This window comes from Erpetoichthys calabaricus, chromosome 7 (assembly GCF_900747795.2).
Source record: "Erpetoichthys calabaricus chromosome 7, fErpCal1.3, whole genome shotgun sequence".
Classification (NCBI taxonomy): Eukaryota; Metazoa; Chordata; class Cladistia; order Polypteriformes; family Polypteridae; genus Erpetoichthys; species Erpetoichthys calabaricus.
In genome coordinates this window covers 31,749,797-31,775,347 of record NC_041400.2, presented here as the reverse complement: position 1 = coordinate 31,775,347, position 25,551 = coordinate 31,749,797, and the positions used below count along the sequence as shown (strand labels likewise).

The 25,551-nt window shown below is 36.6% G+C and overlaps 1 protein-coding gene across 15 annotated transcripts in view; it reads left to right on the top strand.

Annotated features, from left to right (window-relative positions):
- LOC114654357 (selenocysteine insertion sequence-binding protein 2-like) overlaps nt 1-25,551 on the top strand; it is a 198,279-nt gene that overhangs the window by 132,568 nt on the left and 40,160 nt on the right. For 3 of the 15 annotated variants that reach the window (XM_051929713.1, XM_051929719.1, XM_051929721.1), the window contains 4 exons: nt 15,020-15,255; nt 18,642-18,732; nt 18,868-18,992; nt 21,134-21,277. The exons of 1 other annotated variant lie outside the window; for it this stretch is intronic. In XM_051929713.1, coding sequence (XP_051785673.1) covers nt 15,020-15,255; nt 18,642-18,732; nt 18,868-18,992; nt 21,134-21,277 — 596 coding nt within the window. Of the gene's footprint in view, nt 1-3,834; nt 3,939-4,396; nt 4,471-7,424; nt 7,645-7,907; nt 8,048-15,019; nt 15,256-18,641; nt 18,733-18,867; nt 18,993-21,133; nt 21,278-25,551 lie in introns of those variants that run through there. 11 more of the 15 variants (XM_051929712.1, XM_051929718.1, XM_051929720.1 and 8 more) reach the window with 9 other exon arrangements.

The window sequence follows — 25,551 nt, the reverse complement described above, 5'->3', positions numbered from 1 at the left end:
CAAATCTTTAGTTAAAGTATGCACAATAAGGAAACACAAAGGTAGAAAGTTATTTCTACACTGAAAACGAAAGAAGTTTAAATACACAACGTTTTGGCTGTACAGTTTTCATTAGGTGTGCAACTGAAAAGGAAAGAGCAGATAAAATTTATAAATGAGGGGAAGGAGGAAACAAGGCCAGGGCAGATGAAAGGAGAAGAAAAAGAGGTGAAAGTAGGTGAGAAAAAGCTGCCATTAGAGAAGATGAAAGGAGAGAATAACATGTTTTACCTATAATTGCTACTAGAATTTATTACACATTTCTGTATCTTATGCCAGAAGTGACTCTACTCCTTTGGGCTGTTAACCTGCAATTGCTTTGTCCTGGGTATGACATTAATCTGCATCAAGCCCTGCCAAGCAGGTCCTCCAATTTACTGTGAAAACTTGGGGGTTGGAGGCAGGATTGGCACTCCAGCTACCGATAAAAAACTTCACACTGTTCAGTGTGGTGCTGAGGGGCCACCCGCTGCACTTGGGTCCCAATCCAGGTGGGTCGTCATGTGGTGGGTGCGGCAACACGCTTATCAGTGCATGCTCCCAACCTCTGTATGTTTAGATACTTAATAAATACTTTAAATAGATTCCTATTCTTGATTAGCTTTTGATTTACCCTACTATATTTCAAACACCAGATTAGGTAGTGTTCTAATGTTTCTTGAATACCGCATTGCTCACATTTTCCTGTTTTATTCTTGCCAGTATTGATTCAGTCCAACATGCCAAAGCTTTAATCTCTTAAAAATATATTTTTTGCTATTTATCCATTTATTCCTACTACTTACTAGACATTTTAACCAAAACAAATTCTTCCTTTATCACTGTTCTACCAAATGTTTGCTATTCCCTAAAAACTGCCCTTTTAATTACACATTTAAATTCACATTTGCTTAAAGGAACCTTGAAGTCTATATCTGTTCTATACAAAGTTTGTTTAGATAACATGTCTGCTCTTTTATTTCCATGCACTCCTTTGTGAGCAGGAATCTAAGAAAATTTCACAATTATATTATTAAAATATAAGCCAGTTATGGCACGTTTTACTTCCAATAAACGATTATTTCTATTTGATGTTTTTTAAAGATGTTAATGAGTCTATTAAGATAACAGCCCTATTGGTTTAACCTTGTTTATCCATTCAAAAAGAAAAATAGTAGCCATCATTTCTTATTAAAAATCTGATCATTCATTTGATTTTCTAATGGCCGTTCCATTAGCCACATTCTTAACATAAGGGTCTTTTGTTCTATCAATATAAATTTCTATACTTATCATCCAAATAATTATTTAATAACTGACTCTGCCATGAAAATGAACTTACATTATTCATATTTTCTCTTGTTATATAATCAATAATTCATTTCACAAAATACCATGACGGCTAAACAGAAATCTTATCAATCTCAATAAGAAACATATTGAATGGAGAATCCTCTACCAGTCTTAAAACTCTTTTACTGAATGAATCACATTTCATTTCCCCATTTTGATATTTTCAACAATATTCTAGTGTTTCATCTGTTGAATGCCAGTAGTTTAGACCCAGTAAGTTCCTTCTCAAACACAGTGGTAATTCTCCCATTTCCACTAATAAAGCATTTGATTGGGTATATGCAAAGGCCACTAAACATAGTTTTCTTATTATTATTATTTTAGCTGCTCCCGTTAGGGGTTGCCACAGCGGGTCATCTTCTTCCATATCTTTCCGTTCTCTGCATCTTGTTCTGTTACACCCATCACCTGCATGTCCTCTCTCACCACATCCATAAACCTTCGCTTAGGCCTTCCTCTTTTGCTTTTCCCTGGCAGCTCTATCCTTAGCGTCCTTCTCCCAATATACCCAGTATCTCTCCTCTGCACATGTCCAAACTAACGCAATCTCGCCTCTCTGACTTTGTCTCCCAATCGTCCAACTTGAGCTGACCCTCTAATGTCCTCATTTCTAATCCTATCCATCCTCGTCACACGCAGTGCAAATCTTAGCATCTTTAACTCTGCTGCCTCCAGGTCTGTCTCCTGCTTTCTGGTCAGTGCCACCATCTCCAACCCATATAACATAGCTGGTCTCACTACCGTCCTGTAGACCTTCCCTTTCACTCTTGCTGATACCCATCTGTCACAAATTACTCCTGACACTCTTCTCCACCCATTCCACCCTGTCTGCACTCTCTTTTTCACCTCTCTACCACAATCCCCATTACTCTGTACTGTTGATCCCAAATATTTAAACTCATCCCCCTTCATCAACTCTACTCCCTGCATCCTCACCATTCCACTGACCTCCCTCTCATTTACACGCATGTATTCTGTCTTGGTCCTACTGACCTTCATTCCTCTCCTCTCTAGAGCATATCTCCACCTCTCCAGGGTCTCCTCAACCTGCTCCCTGCTATCATTACAGATCACAATGTCATCAGCAAACATTATAGTCCATGGGGACTCCAGTCTAATCTCGTCTGTCAACCTGTCCATCACCATTGCAAAATAAGAAAGGGCTCAAACATAGTCTAAGTGCTTTATTCAATGAAGACAGTAAGTTAGATTAGTGTTTCTTAAAACATTTTTCTTTTCTTGTGACCCAATCTCGCCATTCTGAGTGTCTTCCCAGTCTATCTGATTGGTCATCAGTCATCCCAATCCCCCTTGGATAATCTCTCAAATTCCCATTGAATAAAATGATGAATCATGACTCTGTGTGACCCAAAAGCTGCCAATCCATGGCCAATTTAGGGTCATAACTCATAGTTTTAGAAATTGTGAGGTGAGGCAGAATTATATTCTTGACTTCCATAATCCATTACAGACCTAATCAATGATGCACATATCCTATATAATGTATTTCTGTCTTGCTTGTCCTAATACACACCTCATTAAATTGAATCTGCTCTTATATTCTGGATTTGTTCCCTCATTCCCCTCCTAAATAATAAAGCACTGGCACTGAGTGCCAGAGTGGACCCTTTTGTCCTTTTTATAGGCACCCCTGCCACTGGCTTTGGAGCTGCTCTTTTGCATAATGGAATGCCAGCTCTTACTATTGGTGGCTCATCACTGGCTGGTGCAACTTGTCAGCACCTTTACAATATGGGATGTGCAGTGCATATGCATATATGTAGATGTAATGGAGAGATTGCAGTAGCAACTGGACGTTTATGGTGTACATTCCTATTATTGTATCTGCTTTAACGCAGTTAGTTAATTAAATCATTAAATAGTTATTAAGGCTTATCTAGAGTGTTCCTTGCAGGAGACAAGATCACGACATATGTTACCTGCTCTTTTTTTACTTGCACACTTGATGAAGGTTACACAGCCAAAACGTTATGTCTTTAACCTTCTTTCCTTTTTAGCTTGGAAATAACTTTTTAACCATTTCTGTCTTTTGCAGATGCACATAGTTGAAACCCTATGCAAAATACATTCCTGGCAGAGGAAAAACATTTAAAAATACAGAAAACATAGAGATCTCCATAAATAGGTTTATTTGTGTAACTAAAGTAGTAAAGTGTTTTCTTTATAGTGATTTGTATTACACATGTACTGTATATGACAACCATGCAAGCAGCAGCCTACAAATCCAACTCTCTTTGAGTAATGCTTAATTTTAATACAATAATCCAAATACATCATTGTATAAATAAGTATATTATAAAGAAATTGCTATCTAACTGGAAGAACAAAGTAAAAACTCGCTTCATGCTTGCTCGTTGAAGAGCTTGCTCATTTCAAGTTGTAAACATCTCGTCACTTTTGGACCTCTGCGCTCGCCTTAATCACGATACAAAAATTCCAGGTCAACCCGGAAGTAGGGATTGAGCCACACAACTCGAGAAGCGCAGTCGGAGTTGCAAGAATGTTGTTTTGAGTCGCCGTTGAAAATCATGGATTCTGAAACTCAGGTGAAGTTTATGAAAAAGATATATAACGATGTATATATGCTATCTTATTTATCGGGGGAAATTATTATGTTTGTTTAGCGTCGTAGGTTGTCATTTGGGGGATTAACCTTTGCTCCATATAGTATTGTTTTGTAAACTGCACTTTCAGCATAACAACCAATGCAATCATGGAATCGGGTACATAACCACTGACTGCATGGGCGGCTGTGGTGTTTTGTAGATTTTCATGTAATGATGGTTGGCAAGTTCTAGCAAAAAGGTGTCTTGCGTTGTCGAGTGCGCGCAGACTTTCGAGTTTATTGAGCATATTGTCTATTGCTCTCCCCACTAGCACGCCGAACTGCGTGTAATAAGTACATAATTGTGTGCATATAATCATGAATGATGTGCATGTATTTCTGTCGTAAGATGACGTTGCAGTTTTGTGGTCTAATAGCTTATTTCTCCTATACACACAGGGAAGCAAGTTATCGCCTGATGTCAAGCCTTTTATACCTAAAGGGACTGCCAAGGGGATATCTTTTCACTCTCAGTACGTTGGTTCTTCATTCTTCCTGTTAATAAACAAGTAGAGAACAGTATGTTTAGTCTTGTAAATCAAGATGTGCTGCATTTTTAAGCTATCTGAAGTTTCAAGAACTCCAAGTTGATTGTTTCCTTATCCTTCAGGCTAAATCATCATTTATTTACAATTCTATATATGTCTTACTTCGACCAGTTTAAAACTAACTTGCTTTTGATGGCCCAGAAGTTTAATTGTGAAGGTGCTTGTATTTAACGACTCATCTTCATAGTGCTCTGTGGGTAATCTGACCTTTTGGGCATGCTGTGGTGTTAAAAGTTTTAAAGAGAGGCAGATATATTAGAATATTAGATCTTCATTCCAACAGTGCCTACAGATAAAGGTGATGACACATAACATTGACACAGTGTTTTTATTCACATAATCTAAATTTACAAAAATGCAGATTTGTCACGTGCAAAAAGTAAGCATACCCCTCCATTTATCACCGCTTCGAATTAGAAAAATGTGTCAACTATTAGAGAATGCCTAGGGAGTATTCAGTTGAAACCTGTCTTCTTTAAACCACAGATATCTAGGGTCTGGTGTTCTTTTTACTAATAACACGTTTTTTCATCATTCCAAGATAAAAGGAGCTCTCAAAAGACTTCAGAGAGAAGGTTGTGGATGCCAGGCAAGGTATTTGAAAAGATCGGCAAATTATTTGAAATGAATCATTTCATTATAAGGAAAATCATCTACAAGTGGTGTATATTTCAAGCGAATGTAATTTGTCCAGAACAGGTGGGCCCAGCAAATACAGCCCAAGATCTAAGTGTTTTATACTAAAAGAAGTCTCCAAAAGTCCCAAAATTTAAAAGTTGGTGACAAAGTGCAAGCATCTACAATCGGGAAGAGATTACACTGATTTAACGTGCATGCAAGATGTGTGCCAGGAACTGTCCAAAACGATACTTAGAGTAAGACAGTGGTTTACCATTTCAAATACAGGCAAAGAGCATTCCTTCTGGGTCAGTGTGCTCTGCACAGATGAATCAATGATAGTTAATTCTGTATCTTGTGAAAAGGGTTGAGGAAATGTTAGGGCATCTGTCTTAAAGTTGATGTTGAAACAGAGTTCGACTTTTCAGCTTGATAATGATCTGAACAGAACAAGGACATCCACCAAGAAATGTCTGAAAAGGTAGAAATGGAGGGTTATGGACTGGCCTAATTCAAATTGTGGGGGGATTTGAAAAGGGAAAGTACATGCAAGAAAGCCCACATCTTGCAACTCAAGGGATTTTGCATGGAGGAGTAGTCAGGCGTTTTCACTGAGTCAGTACCAGCTCTGGAGGCCAAGGTGTACTTACTTTTTCCCCAGTAAAACATTACATCTTTTTATATTTTTATTGAAGAAATTGCTGAAAAGGCAAATTTTCCTTATGTTTTTATTCAAGTATGTCATCTTTATTTGTAGGCAAATGTTTGCATGAAGATCTGCCTGTTCAAATATGTTGAAAAAGTCAACAATTTCCATGAGGTGTACTTACTTTTTCACATGACTGTACATATTTTTTGTAACTGCTTAACCTTTCATCACTTGTTTATTACCATTTCTTCAATGCTCACAAATATTTATTTCAAATGAGCATTTTTGAACAGTTAGTTGATGCTTGATTATACAGTGAAATTTGAATATGTAAACCATAAGAAGGAGACTCTGCTCAGGTGTTACAGTGGCATTTACAGCTAGTTATCTACTTTCTTAGCGTTCAGCTCTGTTTAGTAATTGGGTTCCACTCTGTGTAAATTATTCACTTCAGGGTTATGAACTTGGAATATTTTCTCCAGGCTACACAAAGTTGGTATAACAGGTACAATTGTGGCCTTCCGTTATTTGGGTTAATCTCAGTTTTCTGTAACATACAGAGGTCAGTTAGTTTGAAAAGTATTTTCCAATATATAATGTCTGTTGCAAGTGAGGTGTTAGTACTTTGAAATATTCTTTTAGCATTACTTCATTCATGGTTTTGCAGTGTCAATTATTTTTTTTTTCTTCTTCAAAACCTATGCGATTAGTCAGGTTTTGATTTGACATTAAGTATTAAGCTGGTAAAACTAATAAAAAAACAGAGTTTTTTTTTCACAAAATGTAAATGACACCAGCGTTGACCAGAGTACTTCTAGTATGATCTGGTATGAAATTCATTCATTTGATCTAGCCAGTTTGTACTGATGATGTCTTGATAGATTGTGGTGTCTTCACCCACCTTGATGCTAAAGTTGACTATGAGCATTTTAAAATCTCTGTTGCACAGTTCATCTAGAATGTCCTGCGGTTGTTCGTAAAACTTTCTTTTTATCTCTTCACCGATGATTCTGTGCTATGCTCCAGCAAACAACAGACTTTAATTTAGTTAGTTTCCTCTTTTTGGTATTGAAAGATGTGGTGATGCAGCCTGTCCAGAAGTGCACAGATTTATAGATAGGAAGTTACACTCACCAATATTTAAAATCATAGAAAATTGTTTGTTTTATCCTATCTTATTTAAAACATTCATCTATTTTCACATTCACAGGAAGCAATTAATAGACTGTTTTAAATTTCTCAGTGGTTGGAAGGAGGGATTCAACCTTGAAGATCAGAACAGCAGTGAGATAGTCTTAATTATTTTTTTAAGCAAGCAGAAAGAATGCAACCCTTTAATACATAAATCCTTTATGTATAACATGGAAGAAGAGTAAGAGAGTGCCTTATAGTCTCATTCTATATGGTTATTTAACAATATGCTATATATGATTAATTATAATAAATGCTTAGTTCTCTCATACTGTTCATGATCATTTAGCGTTTGTGTTACTTGCCTTATTTATGTGCCTTTCTTGCTGGGTACAATCATGCAATGTCTTATCCATTAAATGTTATAAAGCTTTCCTTGCTTTTTTAATTTTTAATTGGGAATATCTTTTAAATACTATAGGGATCAAAACAATAAGGAAGAAAACCGAAGAGATGAATCTTTCCGGAATTTCTCTTCCACTTTTGAGAAGCATTCTTCTGAAAGTCTGACAAAAGCACAAAGTAACAGACTTTCAGAGCCTTCACTCCAAAATGAAGGTGCTAACCCAAGAAAATATGAAAATTTGAGCACTGAGGTTAAGGTTGCAAAGGAAAAGAAGCCAAGGTCTTTGCCAGCTCAGGTAAACACCTGAATTTAGAGTTTTGTTTTTTATTATAAGTTGATATTAATGTTTACTTAAACAGGAAATTGCCACATTCCTTTTGTTCCCTTTTGCCACAAATTACTGCAGATGATATTCTTTTAAAGTTTCATCGTTTTGAGAAGAAAGAACACTGTTTTGATATGCTGTTAGACTTCTATTTCATTCACAGCATAATTTTCTGCATTTTATTTGCTTATTGTGTGATTTGCACTAATAGACTAATATTTTCCTTTTTGCAGACATCTCAATTAAAATACGAGTCTCGCATTCAGTGGAAAAAATCAAATATGAGGCCAGCCAGTGCAAATCTGGGTCAGTACAGTACACAAATATCAAGTGTGGTCATTATGCATAGTGAAAATAAGAATTGATTTTCACAGTGAGTACTTTTACAAAGTCAAAGATACATAGCATGTTTATGATAGTAGACAGAGAGCAGAGTTAATAGCAGACTTAATGCACTTCAGAGCACAGTGAAGGCAGAAAGAATGCAAAAAGTGTTAATGGCACTGAAAGCGTTTATTTTATATAGTGACTATGGTGTACTGTTTTGGTAAGAAAAGCTGATTTACTTTTTAGAAGAACTCATTAGTAATTGGTGATACCAGGGAGTCAAATTAAGATACTGCATACTATTTGCAGTGTGAGAGGGGAAGTGCAGTATTCTCAGAAAAGCCCATATAGATATATGGGAGAACATCCAGATATCTCCTATAGACTGTGAACAGGTCTGATTTTAAAACCAGTATTGTGAAGCAATGAATACTAGCATGAGTACTTTATGGTCTTAATGGTTTCTAGTGTCATGTAACTCGTAAGGCCCTATATCACACATGTACTCATGAAGGATGCTCTTTATTGATTAATTATATAAGTTAGTGATTGGAGTCTCAAATGTCAAATACATTTTTATGACTTTAATTTTCTAAATTTCTACTAGTTCTTCAAGCAGGTGTCACGATATTTGTTAACATTATGTGGCAGTACTAGTATCAGGTGCATTTCTGTAAAGCAGTCTGTCTGGTAATTAAAATATGCAATTTTTTAAAGAATTATTTAGACACCCAGGTTCTAGGAAATATAGTTTAAACACTCTAAATAACATTAAATTGAAGAAAAGCTATACACATCCAATGTGAGATTTTTCAACACGTTTAAATTTTAACAAAGGAGTAAAATGTATATAAGCTATAAAAAGCACTCTCAATAAAATAGTTGATCATTTTAGGTAAATAACAAGAGCACTTATATCAAAAATTGTACCACATTAACCAGCAAAATAGTAATAATATTTGCATCTTAGTCTTAAAAAGTTGCATTGGACAGTCTGGAAGCTTCATATACATGATTATACATTATTACACACAGGATTTTTTTCTAAAAAAAGATTGCATGAAGATATAATAAAAAAAATAACAGATTATGAAACTTTCAGATCTATTGACAGACACTAGTATTTTAGAAGGTCTGTTAATATGACTAATTAAAAAATGCAAAAATGCCATTATGTTTATTACATCAGTGTCAGATGCAGACATGGAAAGACAAGGAGTTTACAATATCATGGTTTAATAATTAAGGTTAAAATTTAGTAGGAGAAAATAGATTGCTGCACTGTGGGTGTTCTAGTTTAGACACAAGAAAGATTGCTTTCTTTGTTGTGCACCAGATGCCTACAGCATAGTCTGACCTTGCCTGTTGCACAGAGCAGCAAATAAGCAAAAACACACACACATGTAACATTTATTCAGTCTACATTTATTCAGTGCTTTACAGGAAAGTACAGAGTTGTGCTTCTTCTTAAATGTAAAAATTAATTCACTTCCACTGTCGTAGTCTAGGCATAGCTTTTAGTGTAATACAAACATTTACTATGTTGATTCAGACACCTAAGCTGCTCTATGCAGAGCAAAGATCTGTGTCTCTGGGTATATTCTGGGGTGACTATGGATTAAACTACTCATAGATCAAACTAGTCATTTTGTTATTTTCATATTTATTTGTAGCTGAAAGTAACACATATAGATTAAAATGTGAACTTAATATAACTTATGCCATAATAGTAACCATTAAAATGTGACAGTGATTTTACAGACAGAAATAATTGTGAATGTTTTTCAATTCCTTTGAGACAAATATTGAATGCATGTCAAACATGATCTTTTCTCTGGAAGAACAGTATCAGATATTTTATTTTTTTGGTGGTTTGTACTTTTTTTTTAATACAGTAATCCCTCCTCCATCGCGGGGGTTGCGTTCCAGAGCCACCCGCGAAATAAGAAAATCCGCGAAGTAGAAACCATATGTTTATATGGTTATTTTTATATTGTCATGCTTGGGTCACAGATTTGCGCAGAAACACAGGAGGTTGTAGTGAGACAGGAATGTTATTCAAACACTGCAAATAAACATTTGTCTCTTTTTCAAAAGTTTAAACTGTGCTCCATGACAAGACAGAGATGACAGTTCAGTCTCACAATTAAAAGAATGCAAACATATTTTCCTCTTCAAAGGAAACAGAGAGTAAAGCAAACAAATCAATAGGGCTGTTTGCTTTTAAGTATGTGAAGCACCGCGGCACAAAGCTGTTGAAGGCGGCAGCTCACACCCCCTCCGTCAGGAGCAGAGAGAGAGAGAGAGTTTGTTTTTCAAACAAAAATCAATACGTGCCCTTTGAGCTTTTAAGTATGCAAAGCACCGTGCAGCATGTCCTTCAGGAAGCAGCTGCACACGTCCCTATCGTCTAGGTGTGCGAACAGCCCCCCTGCTCACACCCCCCTATGTCAGCGCAAGAGAGAGAGAGAGAGAGAAAGTAAGTTGGGTAGCTTCTCAGCCATCTGCCAATAGCGTCCCTTGTATGAAATCAACTGGACAAACCAACTGAGGAAGCATATACCAGAAATTAAAAGACCCATTGTCCGCAGAAACCCGCGAAGCAGCGAAAAATCCGCGATATATATTTAAATATGCTTACATATAAAATCCGCGATGGAGTGAAGCCGCGAAAGACGAAGCGCGATATAGCGAGGGATCACTGTAATGACAAATTCTGTGTTACTCTTATGATTAAGTTACTCTTATCCATCCATCTATCCATTTTCCAACCCGCTGAATCCGAACACAGGGTCACGGGGGTCTGCTGGAGCCAACACAGGGCACATCCAGGAACCAATCCCAGGCAGGGTGCCAACCCACCGCAGTACTCTTTATCATTAACGTCAAATATTTAAGTCATTTGTTTTTATGATTATCATCCACCTCACGTTTAGCTGATATACAGTTAGGTCCATAAATATTTGGACATTTGGACTTTTTTCTAATTTTGGTTCTGTACATTACCACAATGAATTTTAAATGAAACAACTCAGATGCAGTTGAAGAGCAGACTCTCAGCTTTTATTCAGTGGGATGAACAAAATGATTGCATAATCGTTGTCTCTGTCCAAATATTTATGGACCTAACTTTACTGTAATTGTTACAAGGTAGAACTACCTGTGCTATAATGCTATCTAGATGTTATCTACATACAGTTTATGATACTAATCCTCCACCTGTTTTTATCCATTCTGCCTGAGCAGTAGCTGCTCATCTTCAAAATGTTAGGGCTGCCATAATTATCAACTAAATCTTACATGTAACAGATATCTTAAAACTTAGATTGTCAGGCTCTGTTCTGTTTGTCATCGTGTTTATTGAAGTTTTTAAAAAGCAATAATGACCAAAAATAACACTCAATAGAAATCCCATAAAATAAAGTCATAAGGAACCGTTTCAACAACTAACAGTATCACTAGCCCACCCAAAAAATTTGCCCGTTAAAAGAGAGGAAAGGAATAACAAAGGAATCCAGACAGAACCTAGGAGGGAAATGTGATCCAAACATCCGGCCCTGTCGGAATAAAATTTAGGCAGAGATAGAAAGCGAAAGTAGTGGCTATCACTGGCCTCCTAGCCCTGCAAAAGCTGCACGTGGACAGGCTAGAGCCTGCCATTTTGTAATATTTCTACTTTATGCAACTGAAATTTCAAGAAAGGTTCATACTCTGTTCTTGATCCATTCATTTGCTTTGCCCCACAATACAAAGTTTTGGAAATATTAGATTGGTAATCCTGATTTTACTCGTTGAGGATTTTATTTTCTCTGAAATGTTTTTTTAAACAGGCGATTTATATACCACACCTAAAAGTGTAAGTAGTATTCTTTTCTGTGGCCTTCATTATATTCTTTTGTTTTGTTTTTTTTTAATCTTGCAGTCATTTAAAGTTAACAAAATTCAGACCTTTTAGACATCCCTGTATTCTGAGGAAATCAGTATCTCCAAAACCTTACCCCCTCTAGTGATGAAATAATTATAGTACTGTAACTTTAATCAGTTTTTATACTCCTTCTTTCACACCATACCACTTTTATAATGCAGCAAAACAATTTTCCAATATCAAAGATAGAAACAGTGTCAAAAGTAAGCATGATCAGAATGTATTTAATTAAATTTGAATTCCTTATTTACTGCATTACTTGCAAACTGGAAATACAAAATCTGTATTGCCGTTTTTAAACTTTTGAAGTATTTCACCTGGAGGTAAAATTCGCCTTACTCAGTGCTCATTGGTGTTAGCTATATGGGTATAGCTCTTTCACAGTATTGCATACATAAGATCTTTGCTCAATTCCTACAAAAGAAAACCAAGAAGAAAGTGTTCTTGACAGATTCAAAGAAAAGTGAGTATCAGATGGACCTCTAAAAGAATATCTTTTATGTTTAATCAACTTCAGTGTGTTTAGTACAGTCATGGCCAAAATTATCGGCACCCCTGGAATGTTCCCAGAAAATGCACCATTTCTCCCAGAAAATTATTGCAATTACAAATGTTTTGTATATACACGTTTATTTCCTTTATGTGCATTGGAACAACCCAAAAAAACAGAGAAAAAAGCCAAATCTGACATCATGTCACACAGAACTCCAAAAATGGGCCGGACAAAATTATTGGCACCCTTTCAAAATTGCGGGTAAATCGTTTTATTTCAAGCATATGATGCTCGTTTGAACTCACCTGTGGCAAGAAACAGGTGCTGGCACACCTGAAGCCAGTTAAAATGGAGAAAAGTTGACTCAGCCTTTCTGTTGTGTGTCTGAGTGTGCCACACTAAGCATGGAGAACAGAAAGAAGAGCAGAGAATTGTCTGAGGACTTGAGAACAAAAATTGTGGAAAAATATCAACAATCTCAAGGCTACAAGTCCATCTCCAGAGATTTTCATGTTCCTTTGTCCACTTTGTTCACAACACATGGCACTGTAGCTAATCTCCCTGGACGTTGACGGAAGAGAAAAATTGATAAAAGACGGCAACGAAGGATAGTCTGAATGGTGGATAAACAGCCCCAATCAACTTCAAAACATATTCAAGCTGTTCTGCAGACTCGGGGTGCAACAGTGTCAGCTCGAACTATCCGTTGACATCTGAACGAAATGAAACGCTATGACAGGAGAGCCAGGAGGACCCCACTGCTGACACAGAAACATGAAAAAGCCTGACTGGAGTTTGCCAAAATGTACTCGAGGAAGCCAAAATCCTTCTGGGCGAACGAACGTCTTGTGGACAGATGAGACCAAGGTAGAGCTTTTGGGTAAAGCTCATCATTCTACTGTTTACAGAAAATGGAATGAGGCCTACAAAGAAAAGAACACAGTACCTACAGTCAAACATGGTGGAGGTTCTAAGATAATTTGGGGATGTTTTGCTGCCTCTAGCACTGGATGCCTTGACTGTGTGCAAGGCATCATGAAATCTGAAGACTACCAAAAGATATTGGGGCGCAATGTAGGGCCCAGTGTCAGAAAGCTGGGTCTGCGTCAGAGGTCATGGGTGTTCCAGCAGGACAATGACCCCAAACATACCTCTAAAAGCACTCGGAAATGGTTGAAGACAAAGTGCTGGAGAGTTCTGAAGTGACCAGCAATGAGTCCGGATCTAAATCCGATTGAACACTTATGGAGAGATCTCAAAATTGCTGTTGGGAGAAGGCGCCCTTCAAATCTGAGAGACCTTGAGCAGTTTGCAAAAGAAGAGTGGTCAGAAATTCCAGTTGAGAGGTGTAACAAGCTTGTTGGATGTTTATAGAAAGCACTTGGTTTCAGTTATTTTTTCCAAAGGGCGTGCAACCAAATTAAGTAGAGGGTGCCAATAATTTTATCAACAACAACAACATTTATTTATATAGCACATTTTCATACAAAAAGTAGCTCAAAGTGCTTTACATAATGAAGAGAAGAAAAATAAAAGACAAAATAAGAAATTAAAATAAGACAACATTATCCAGCCCGGTTTTTGAGTTTTGTGTGAAATGATGTCAAATTTGGCTTTTTTTCTGTTTTTTTGTGTTGTTCCAATGCACATAAAGGAAATAAACATGTGTATACCAAAACATTTGTAATTGCAACAATTTTCTGGGAGAAATGGTGCATTTTCAAGGAAAATTCCAGGGGTGCCGATAATTTCAGCCATGACTGTACATCACCATATCATTGGCTTAGTACACTATAAGATAATTAATTTCTCTGTTTACTTTATCTGAAATGTTCACATGCATAGTGTGAACAATTCCCACTTGTTTAAGCAGTATTTAGTTTTGTTCAGACCAAAGTTTACTTGGGCCTAAATATACTCCATTTCTAAGAAGCCATTGTTGGCAGTTCGTTTTTTTTTTTTTTTGAATATTTATTAATTTGTCAATTTTATAGCCTACTGGATCCTATCCTGCCAGTGTTATCGCAAGGCAGGGACCGACTTAGGATGTGACAGCTCATTGCTGGGCACTTTTATACACCTTCCTGAAATCACTGATCATGGGCCAGTTTTTTTTTTTTGGCTAATAGCATTACATAAAAAATTGACAAAATGTATGAGAGTATGAATAAGAATAAGTCACTCTCAGTGGGCAGAATCAGATTTTGTTTAGTGCATTGCACAACTTAGGTAAACATAGTGTGAAATTGTGTATCTTTTGCCTGCAGTAACTTGGGAAAGTATTTCAGTTAGCCCTATCCCAATGTGTATTATTTTTATAAACTGTTAATTTGTATTAGTTTCATACCATTACTATTCATTGCTAAAACTAAAGATCAGGTTGGTCAGATATATTCATTAACTGAACACAAAGTTGGAAGATTACTGCTCATTTGCTCTTTTTCATTGATACAATGATATGAGGTATATTTTAATTATCCATTAATCTATAAACATTTTCTGTGATGCTGGTACAATCTTTCTTTTTCTCTAACATTTTGAAAATATACCTTTTTTATTCTAGAACATATTCCTCACACTTACTTGACATTCCAATTTAGGTAGCAGAAGGTGGAAGAATACCATGGAGAATGTGCCAAGACAAAAGGATCAACCTAAACATGCAGACACATTTGAAGTTTCCCTTAAAGATTTTCCTGAACTGAACACCACAAATTCTCAAAGCCCTTTTAACTCTCTTCGCCAGAATCCTAAACAAGCATGGGTTACAGCTTCACTGGTTACTTCTACGGATGAATACTGTGTAACAGAACCATCATCTTTAGTGTCTTCTACGGTCAGTAGATTTTTCTTTTATTTTTGGCTTGGATGTAGTGTTTGTCAGATGTCTGGATTTTCAATCTGAAGAAGACTTCAGTGGCAAAGTAACTGTCTGTCTTAGTGCTATGACAAATTCTCAATATGTTTTGAGATGTTTTTTGGAAGGATGTAGATGCTTCAGCATGGATTTTAAGAAGTGCTACTCTGAAGCCTCAAGTACCAATAAAGAAAAAAGTTTTTACTGATTGGAATTGATGATTGAATTGGAGTGAATAATTACAGTCTTAGGTGCAACATATTCAAATATAGTTATTGCAAGAACAGTATATTTTTCTTTTTAGCAGTTAAAGCAACATGCCACTTTATTAATTCAACAAAAAACCTGGAGCCAAACACATATTTTCTTTAAATTAATCATATAAAGTACGATGTCTGTCTGGAAAAAGTACAGTCATTGTTAATATAACAATAATGCTTTGCACAGCATCAATGTAACCTTGTAGCCAAGGAGAGTGGACTGGAATGTGCAAGTGTGAAGATTGACGACTTCACTGGACTAGTCAGTGGAGGTGCTAGATGCAGTTGAATGAGCATGTGTACTGTGTGGCCGTCTCAGTCAAAATGACTGAGCGAGTAGAGCAACAAATCTGCATCAAATGTTGCAGTAATCTTGAACATTCATTTGCAGAAACTATTTGGATGATTCACAAGGCTTTTGGGGACAATGCAGTGGGTGCAGCGCAAATAAAAGTATGGCACAAACGCTTCAAAGATGACCCCCCTACAGCCCATATTTGGTGCCTTGTGGCTTCTGGCTTTTCCAAAAACTAAAATCACATTTGAAAGGGAAGAAATTTCAGACTGTTGATGAGATTCAGGGAAATATGACGAGGCAGCTGGTGACGATTCCAACAAAGGATTTTGCAGAATATTTTGAACAGTGGAAGAGAAGCTGTGAGAACTGTGTGAGTTTCCAAGGTGTCTACTGTGAAGGGGACTGAGGCATCATTGTCCTATCTACAATGTTTCTTGTATCTTCTTCAACAGTGTATCGTTTTCATATCACATGGCTGGATACTTTGCGCACAGATCCCATATGGCTTTACTTTTAAGATCATTTGTACAATCTTGCACATTCAGGATGGTTAAAATAAAATGAAGGCTCACATGCAGTAAAAACATGAAAAAGCAATATTGAGCACAAAGTAGTTGCATTGCATATCAATTGCACCATGCTTGAAAAAATGTTTCATATGGCACTGTTTAAGACATTTATGCACATTTATTGTAATTGTGATTGAAATCCATAAAGCAAAGTAATTTTTCTCTTTCCATGACTACCAAAGTAGAAAAATGTTTATAGTGTAGTAATTATTAAGTGTATAGAATACAGTGAAGTTCATACTAGCAGGTGTTGCACAGCTTGCAACCTGTCGCCGCCCTCTGGTGATATTCATTACACAGTCACACTCAGCTGGATGTAAGTGGCATAGAAAAAACACTGGACAGGAGGCCAGTCTGTTATTAAGCAAATTATGCATAAAAAAGACAATTCGGTGGCATCAATCAGCCTCTCTAGTACTTGGGAGGAATCTGAAGTACTTTTAGGAAAATCCACTTAGACATAGAAGAACATGTGCAAAGTCCATACTATACATGCTTTGACCCAGGTCAGTGGAGTTATACTGCAACAACATTAACAAGGCACCATCATGCTGGCACTCATACTTTTAAAGAACAAATACTGTTGATAACTCTTAAACAAATTCTTTAGAAATGTGTAAAATTTTTAAAGCAAAGGTTTAATCATCCTGTCATAATTCATTAACATTCTAGTTTATTCACTTTATATGTTGTCTTTGTAATGTCTGTTTCAAGTGAATAACGTGTAAAAAAAAAAAAAAAAAAATGCAATTGTCATCACTGATGTCAATAATGAAAACATCTTTGTGAGGTTATTATAATTAGCAAAAAAATATGGATGATTACACTGCTAAAATGAATGTAGCTATAAATTGGAGATTGGTTTATATGCAAGATTAGGGGCCAAAAATTATGTTTTTCGAGCAGGTTTCTGTTTTGGCAAACATTCAAAAACATTTCCCTATTTTCCACTTTGCAACTTTGAGTGTTACTACTGGGTGAATAAAAAATTGATATTATTTTACTTCAACTGTCCAACCACTTTCTAATCTGAGGTGAGGTTTGCTGTCAAGAATGTTGACATTATTCTCTGTGAAATGAGGGCTAAGCTGAGAGCTATGTGTTGTATATGTGATTTTTGCTGCAAGTTTAATTAATTTACAGAATCAAAGGTCAATAAAATAAATCTTACTTAGCCAGTTGCACAAGCGCAAGCCATTGAGCATTCACACTGGGGAAAATGTTAGGGTAAAGAGCACATTCCAAGAGGGGGCATTTAAGTGGGTATTTTCATAGAGGCATCTGACTAGAGAAGAAAAACAAAGAAAGAGCTATTGAAACAGAGAGAAGTAAGGAACAGTTCAGTACAAATAATTGTTGTACAGAATTAGAAAAATTTCCCCAGATGTCTTTTAGGAACATATTAAGTATCCCAGAGGTGACTTGGGAACAAAATTTAGACCAGATAATTTGAGATAAGCTAGTCAAAGTCGAACAATGGGGCAAGGTAAGAGGTGCACACTCTGTGAGACATTAACCCCAGAGTGGAGGGCCAACTGTTTTCAGGAATTCGCAGAGCGGGATGGCCACTTTGATAATTATGAGGTGGCAGACATGGACAAGCAGCCTGAAAACCAGCCCCCAAAAGAAGGAAATAGTGATAGTCGGGGAATCTTCATTATGAAAATGGGATTCAAGGCCCAGAAAGTATCATGTGGTGTACATTCCTTTCCTATAGTGCTTGCTCCCTCACTTGTATCCAAATACTGATTATTAGCAATGAACAGTACAGATATCAGTGCATTGATTGCTAATGCAGAGCAATAATTTCATTACTATTTTCACTTGTCTGGACATTTCAGAATTTTACAGATGAGCAGTAAGTAAGTAAGTATGGCACTGTAAGTATTGTAATTGCTTCTCTTTATTATTCAGTATTGTTAGCATTTGTATGCAAGTATGAATATAAACTCTGTACGTTAGAGAAGATAACTTTAAGAAAATGGGAAATAATGTAAGCATTTCAAGCTTTGGCAAAAATAGAATTATTTCAGTGACCACACCCTGTTCCCTCTGTAGAATGTGGATGTTTGACTATTTGATTCTTCAGTCCTTAGAGTTGGCCAACAGATGTCTTGACTTGATTTTGATAAAGCAGCATTTTACAATTTGGCATTAAAACATTATCTACAATATCCTACTTTTACCAGGATAAATCTTTTAAAACCTTTTGATTAAAATGTATTTTTTTGCCTTCAGGGGAATGTTGAAAGTGAAAAGAAGCCTAATTCATTTGTACCTACGTGTGAACCAGAATGTGGATCATTAATTAATAAGTCAACTCCTGAAGGTGAGAGACATTGGTCATGATCTGAAAAGTGTAATGTTTCAGGCAGACAGAGACTTTTTGTGTGTATGATTTTAACTGTGTTTCAGTAATAATGAATGCACTAATATCCTAAGAAACATATATGTTTTCTATTAGTTCAGGTTTCTCAGAAAATATTTCCAGATTCTGTTTCGGTGTTGTCTTGGGCCAGCATTGCTTCTTTGCCTCCAAAGGTGATGGTCAAAAAAGAATCTACTGCTGCAATTTCTGAAAAAAGTCAGGCAAGTACAGTGGACCCTTGACTTACAAACTCAATTCGTTCGCAAGGGCTGGTTGTAACTCAAGTTGGTTGTAAGTCAAGACTATTTTTTCCATAAGAAATAATGGAAATGCCCTTAATGTGTTATGAACTGCCCACAGCAACACTTACTTAACTTTTTTTAATAGAAAAGGGTTGTATAATGTGCATAAGTTACCAAAAACACCAATAATTTTTCTAATGTATTAACCAAAAAGTTATAAAAAGTGCCTAGCCTACCAGAAACAACAATTTCATACTGTACTCACAATTTAAGTTGACATCTTTGGCTTGCAGGAAGGATTGAAGAGGAGAATGAAATGGAAGGTGGTTATTTTTTGGAAGGAGTTTTCTTATACAAATCTTTTCTTTGTAAAATTGTCGAGATGGTGGATTTCGACATGCTGTACATATTAGCGAGATCGGTCACACGAACGCCACTCTCATATTTCCACACAATTTCCTTCTTCTTTTCGATTGTGATCGCTTTCTTTACCTTCGTTACCTTCGCTTCCTTCCTTAGCAATTATCGGAATAAATTATATAAATCACTGCACTGACCAAAATTACGTCCACAAACACATGTATCTGGGCTCCGACTGACGTTTACAAACGCTAAAGTGGATACACGTGACCACATTCGGGGTGTAACGCAAGATGTTGGTTGTAATTCAAAACAAAAATTTTGGTCGTTAAGCAAGTTGTTCACATGTCAGGCCAGTCGTATATCAAGGGTCGATTGTACAAGGAAAAAAAAAGATCATGGACTGTTCAGACATATTATCCTTGTCATTGAACTAAGGTTTCAACCTTCTTCACTGTAATAACAATAAGCAAATGACAATCAAAGCAAATGACAATCAAAGATAATGAAACAGTGCAATAACAACAAAAACAGCAAGCTATATTGCTTTTTCACAGTGCTAAAACAAGTTAAGTTTCTGTGAACGATTATTTCTATAGCACATTTTCATATACTGTATGTAGCTTAAAGTGCGTTACAACATTTCATGGAAAAGTAAATTAAAATTTACATAAGAATGAATAACACACAAGAAATAAATAATAGTTAAATAAGATGGATATATAATTAATAGAGGAGTAGAGTCCTTATACATAGAATTAATCTTTAAATCTTCAAAGATGAGTTCAGTGATAAGGTCAGATTGTCAAGGAGGACAGGAAAGAAAAAAGAAAAGGAAACAGATGAGCTGGAGAAAAAAAAAATCAAAATATGCAGTGGTTCCAAGGCCATTAAAAACTGCTGTTTATTATGTGTACATTACTGAATGTGAATTATGGCATTTGTTTTATTCTTTAAAGGAAGAATATCTGTAAAATTTATGAAAGAAATACTTGTCTCTCAACATTACTTATAACCTCTTTTTTTTTTCTTGCTGTAATGGTGCCTACAATTGCCCTCCCCAGTATACACAAAGCATTTGAAGTATATGCACACCTCTTGCTTAGTGCAGCATACATGGTATTCTCTAAAAAATCACATTGTTTGACCCATTTATAGGTTGAAATTTAGGAAAGACTACAGTAATTCCATTTTTGTGTGTTTTCTTGCGCTTTGTTGTTTTTTCAAGGAACATTGGCTGTTGTTTAAGCAGAGGAGGTTGGGAGCATGCGCTGATTACAGTACATTGCCACACCGACCACACGACAAACCACCCGGATTGAGATCCGAGTGCAGTTGTGCAACAGGTGACACCTCTGCACCTTTTTTTTTTTTTTTTTACAGTGGCTGGAGTGCCAATACTACCACCAAGCCCCAAGTTTTCCCTGCAAGTTGGAGGACCTCTTGCAGGGCTGCATGCAGATTAACATCATACCCAGCAATTGCATGATAAGGGCCTTGCTCAGGGGCCCAATGGAGTAGAGTCACTTCTGGTGTTTATGGGATCCCTAGCCTTAGAGCCACCACTTCACCCAGTTGTTTAAGTTTGAAGTAAAAATGTGAAAGTTTAAAATCAATTTTTCCAATCTCAGTAACATTCTTCTTGGAGAATAAAGGTGAAAAAAATTAAATGTATTGTTTTATATAATGGCCATTTTGATTTGACATATTAATTTGCTCAAACATATTATGAATGATCTGAATCCTTTGCCATCTTGTAGAAACAAAACATTGGAACTGAAGGAGATATTGTAAATATTTCTAAGAAAAAAAACAGGAAGAAGAAGAAAAAAACAAGGGAATCAGACATTTCTGAAGCGTGTGAAGAAAATAGAGTTTTAGTGTTGGACCCACCAAAATTTGAGGCAAGTTAAAGCACATTAATTTACATACAGTGCTCCTTTAATGTTTGACCTTTAATAGGTGAAATATGTTTAAAGTATAAAATGGTTATGTTTTCTTTTGAGTTATTCCAACAAAGGACAATTTGCTATGCTATCTTTATTACTTAGCTATACCAGTGATTTTGTCTGCCATTTTTATTCAGCTACTTGAAAAATCAGAAATGACTTTGAAGCTTTTGGGGTTGCAGGAGAGTCACTATTACTAATATGATGTAGGGATGAATTAGGAGTAAATTAGTCTGTGACATAACTAAAAACAACTGGAATGGTGAGTTTGTGAATGAGCTAAATATTTTGACAGAATTTAACAAACATTTTATGTTTGTTAATCTCAATGTTTTATATTCTTGTATAGTTTAAAAAGAGAGTAACCGTGTACAGTATATGAATTAGTTGCATTTCATTTATGTTGTTCATCTTATCGACAGGTTATGCAAATATTAGATTAGATAAACTTTACTAATCCCACAGGGAAATTCAAATATTTATATTTAATATTTACAGTTAACAAACTTATTTTCATCCTGTTCTAGAACTGCACGGTTCTGCCTGGCTTGCTTAGTTAGGCATTGTAGCTAATCTCATGGTGCATCAACTGGCAGAGTCAATACAACTTAAGTGTCTCTAAAACTATTTATTATTCAGATCAGATGTTATAGTCATTTGTAAATCAGCTCAGTGCAGTTTGTTCTCTTTTGGTGTTAACTTGAGCATTCGTTTAATATTTAAGTATATACAGTGCATCCGGAAAGTATGCACAGCGCACCACTTTTTCCACATTTTGTCATGTTACAGCCTTATTCCAAAATGGATTAAATTCATTTTTTTCCTCAGAATTCTGCACACAACACCCCATAATGACAAAGTGAAAAAAGTTTACTTGAGGTTTTGGCAAATGTATTAAAAATAAAAAAAACTGAGAAGTCACATGTACATACAGTGGTGTGAAAAACTATTTGCCCCCTTCCTGATTTCTTATTCTTTTGTATGTTTGTCACACAAAATGTTTCTGATCATCAAACACATTTAACCATTAGTCAAATATAACACAAGTAAACACAAAATGCAGTTTGTAAATGGTGGTTTTTATTATTTAGGGAGAAAAAAAAATCCAAACCTACATGGCCCTGTGTGAAAAAGTAATTGCCCCCTGAACCTAATAACTGGTTGGGCCACCCTTAGCAGCAATAACTGCAATCAAGCGTTTGCGATAACTTGCAATGAGTCTTTTACAGCGCTCTGGAGGAATTTTGGCCCACTCATCTTTGCAAAATTGTTGTAATTCAGCTTTATTTGAGGGTTTTCTAGCATGAACCGCCTTTTAAAGGTCATGCCATAGCATCTCAATTGGATTCAGAAATCAGGAAGGGGGCAAATAGTTTTTCACACCACTGTAAGTATTCACAGCCTTTGCTCAATACTTTGTCAATGCACCTTTGGCAGCAATTACAGCCTCAAGTCTTTTTGAATATGATGCCACAAGCTTGGCACACCTATCCTTGGCCAGTTTCGCCCATTCCTCTTTGCAGCACCTCTCAAGCTCCATCAGGTTGGATGGGAAGCGGTGCACAGCCATTTTAAGATCTCTCCAGAGATGTTCAATCGGATTCAAGTCTGGGCTCTGGCTGGGCCACTCAAGGACATTCACAGAGTTGTCCTGAAGCCACTCCTTTGATATCTTGGCTGTGTGCTTAGGGTCGTTGTCCTGCTGAAAGATGAACGGTCGCCCCAGTCTGAGGTCAAGAGCGCTCTGGAGCAGGTTTTCATCCAGGATGTCTCTGTACATTGCTGCAGTCATCTTTCCCTTTATCCTGACTAGTGTCCCAGTTCCTGCCACTGAAAAACATCCCCACAGCATGATGCTGCCACCACCATGCTTCACTGTAGGGATGGTGCCAGGTTTCCTCCAAACGTGACGCCTGGCATTCACACCAAAGAGTTCAATCTTTGTCTCATCAGACCAGAGAATTTTCTTTCTCATGGTCTGAGAGTCCTTCAGGTGCCTTTTGGCAAACTCCAGGCGGGCTGCCATGTGCCTTTTACTAAGGAGTGGCTTCCGTCTGGCCACTCTACCATACAGGCCTGATTGGTGGATTGCTGCAGAGATGGTTGTCCTTCTGGAAGGTTCTCCTCTCTCCACAGAGGACCACTGGTGCTCTGACAGAGTGACCATCGGGTTCTTGGTCACCTCCCTGACTAAGGCCTTTCTCCCCCGATCACTCAGTTTAGATGGCCGACCAGCTCTAGGAAGAGTCCTGGTGGTTTCGAACTTCTTCCACTTACGGATGATGGAGACCACTGTGCTCATTGGGACCTTCAAAGCAGCAGAAATTTTTCTGTAACTTTCCCCAGATTTGTGCCTCGAGACAATCCTGTCTCGGAGGTCTACAGACAATTCCTTTGACTTCATGCTTGGTTTGTGCTCTGACATGAACTGTCAACTGTGGGACCTTATATAGACAGGTGTGTGCCTAACAAATCATGTCCAACCAACTGAATTTACCACAGATGGACTCCAATTAAGCTGCAGAAACATCTCAAGGATGATCAGGAGAAACAGGATGCACCTGAGCTCAATTTCGAGCTTCATGACAAAAGCTGTGAATACTTATGTACATGTGCTTTCTCAATTTTTTTATTTTTAATAAATTTGCAAAAATCTCAAGTAAACCTTTTTCACGTTGTCATTATGGGGTGTTGTGTGTAGAATTCTGAGGAAAAAAATGAATTTATTCCATTTTGGAATAAGGCTGTAACGTAACAAAATGTGGAAAAAGTGTTGCGCTGTGAATACTTTCCGGATGCACTGAATGTACAGTATGTGCATCTATACATATGTTAGTAGCTATTAATGCATGCATTCTTCAAGCCATTTCAATTTTTCTCATGGAATAGATAATAAAGTTTTCATGATAGTACATATAGCAGTAGAAAAATTTATAAAACACTAAAGATGTATCATAATGTGATATCACAGTGTCAACATGCAGGTGGTCATGGATGCAAACTGCATATATAGTCAGCATATTACCCTGAACATAAGTTGTTGATTGACAGCAAAATACCACACGATATGCTGAGCTCTGCATTCCACAAACCTGTGAAACATTGACATTGCGTTTTCCAAAGAAAGTAGGAGGGAACCACAGAGACAGGTATGGCAAACTACAGAACACTGAAAGAGTGAACGTGCTTAGCTTCAGTAGCTTACTGTATGAGGCACTTCCCTTGGCCATAACAGCGGGAATGTGATTCTTCTGAAAGTATGAATGTGAATCATTTATTGTTAAGTAAACACATCTATTATCAAGCTTTACTCTCGTTTAGTGTGTATGCATGTGTTTCAGTCTGTTATCTCAGTGTTTGTTATAGTATTATTTATGATGTTGTCTGTTAACTGCCAACAACATTGTGCAGCTTAGAGCAGTATCCTATCTTACTATGTTTTCCTTCTTTTAATGTTATTGTTACTATTGTTGTTGTTATTTATTCTTATTTATGTGGTGAAGCTACAGCTTTGGTATCAGAAAACTACAAAAGTCATCATGATTTCAAATAAAACTACAGAACATCATACCACTTTGTTACTTAGGCTGCAACAAAATCATAAACTCATTTATTCTCAAATGGAAACTCTTCTTGCGCTTAGCCGAGAGCAGGAGTAAGATGCTTCATAAATACTTTTAATGTCTTACTTTGAGATATACTGTACCACCATGCCACATTAATGTCACCAGTTGTTTATGTTCAGGCAATTTTTAATTGGTCCTTTGGAATGTCAGTAGCTGTCACATTCTTTGTTTGCTTTCACTTTTGCCCCAACTACATAAACGTTTTTTTTTTTCTTATAATATACCAGTAAACAAACAAAACAACAACCAGTGCATATACCTTCAAAGCTGCCATCACAGTTCTGCTTCTGCCAGTAAAGAAAACTACACATGTGCTAATTGTGTGTGATACTTAGCCTTGAAGACTTGTCTGTTGGTGAATGATTCTGACTTTTAAATCATTTGCTCAATCTTGCTTCTGTGAAGCCTTATGCTGACTTTCTGAATTATATTAGAAACTCTTAAAGCTTAGTGGCAGAGATGGAGTTCATTATTAATCTTTTTTTATGGGTTTGACAATATTGCAGTAAGAGGAAAAAATAAATATATACTTATTAAAATCAACTTTTTTCTGTAGTCTTGGCTGATGACATATATGATTAACTAGCAAAATACCTGCGCTTC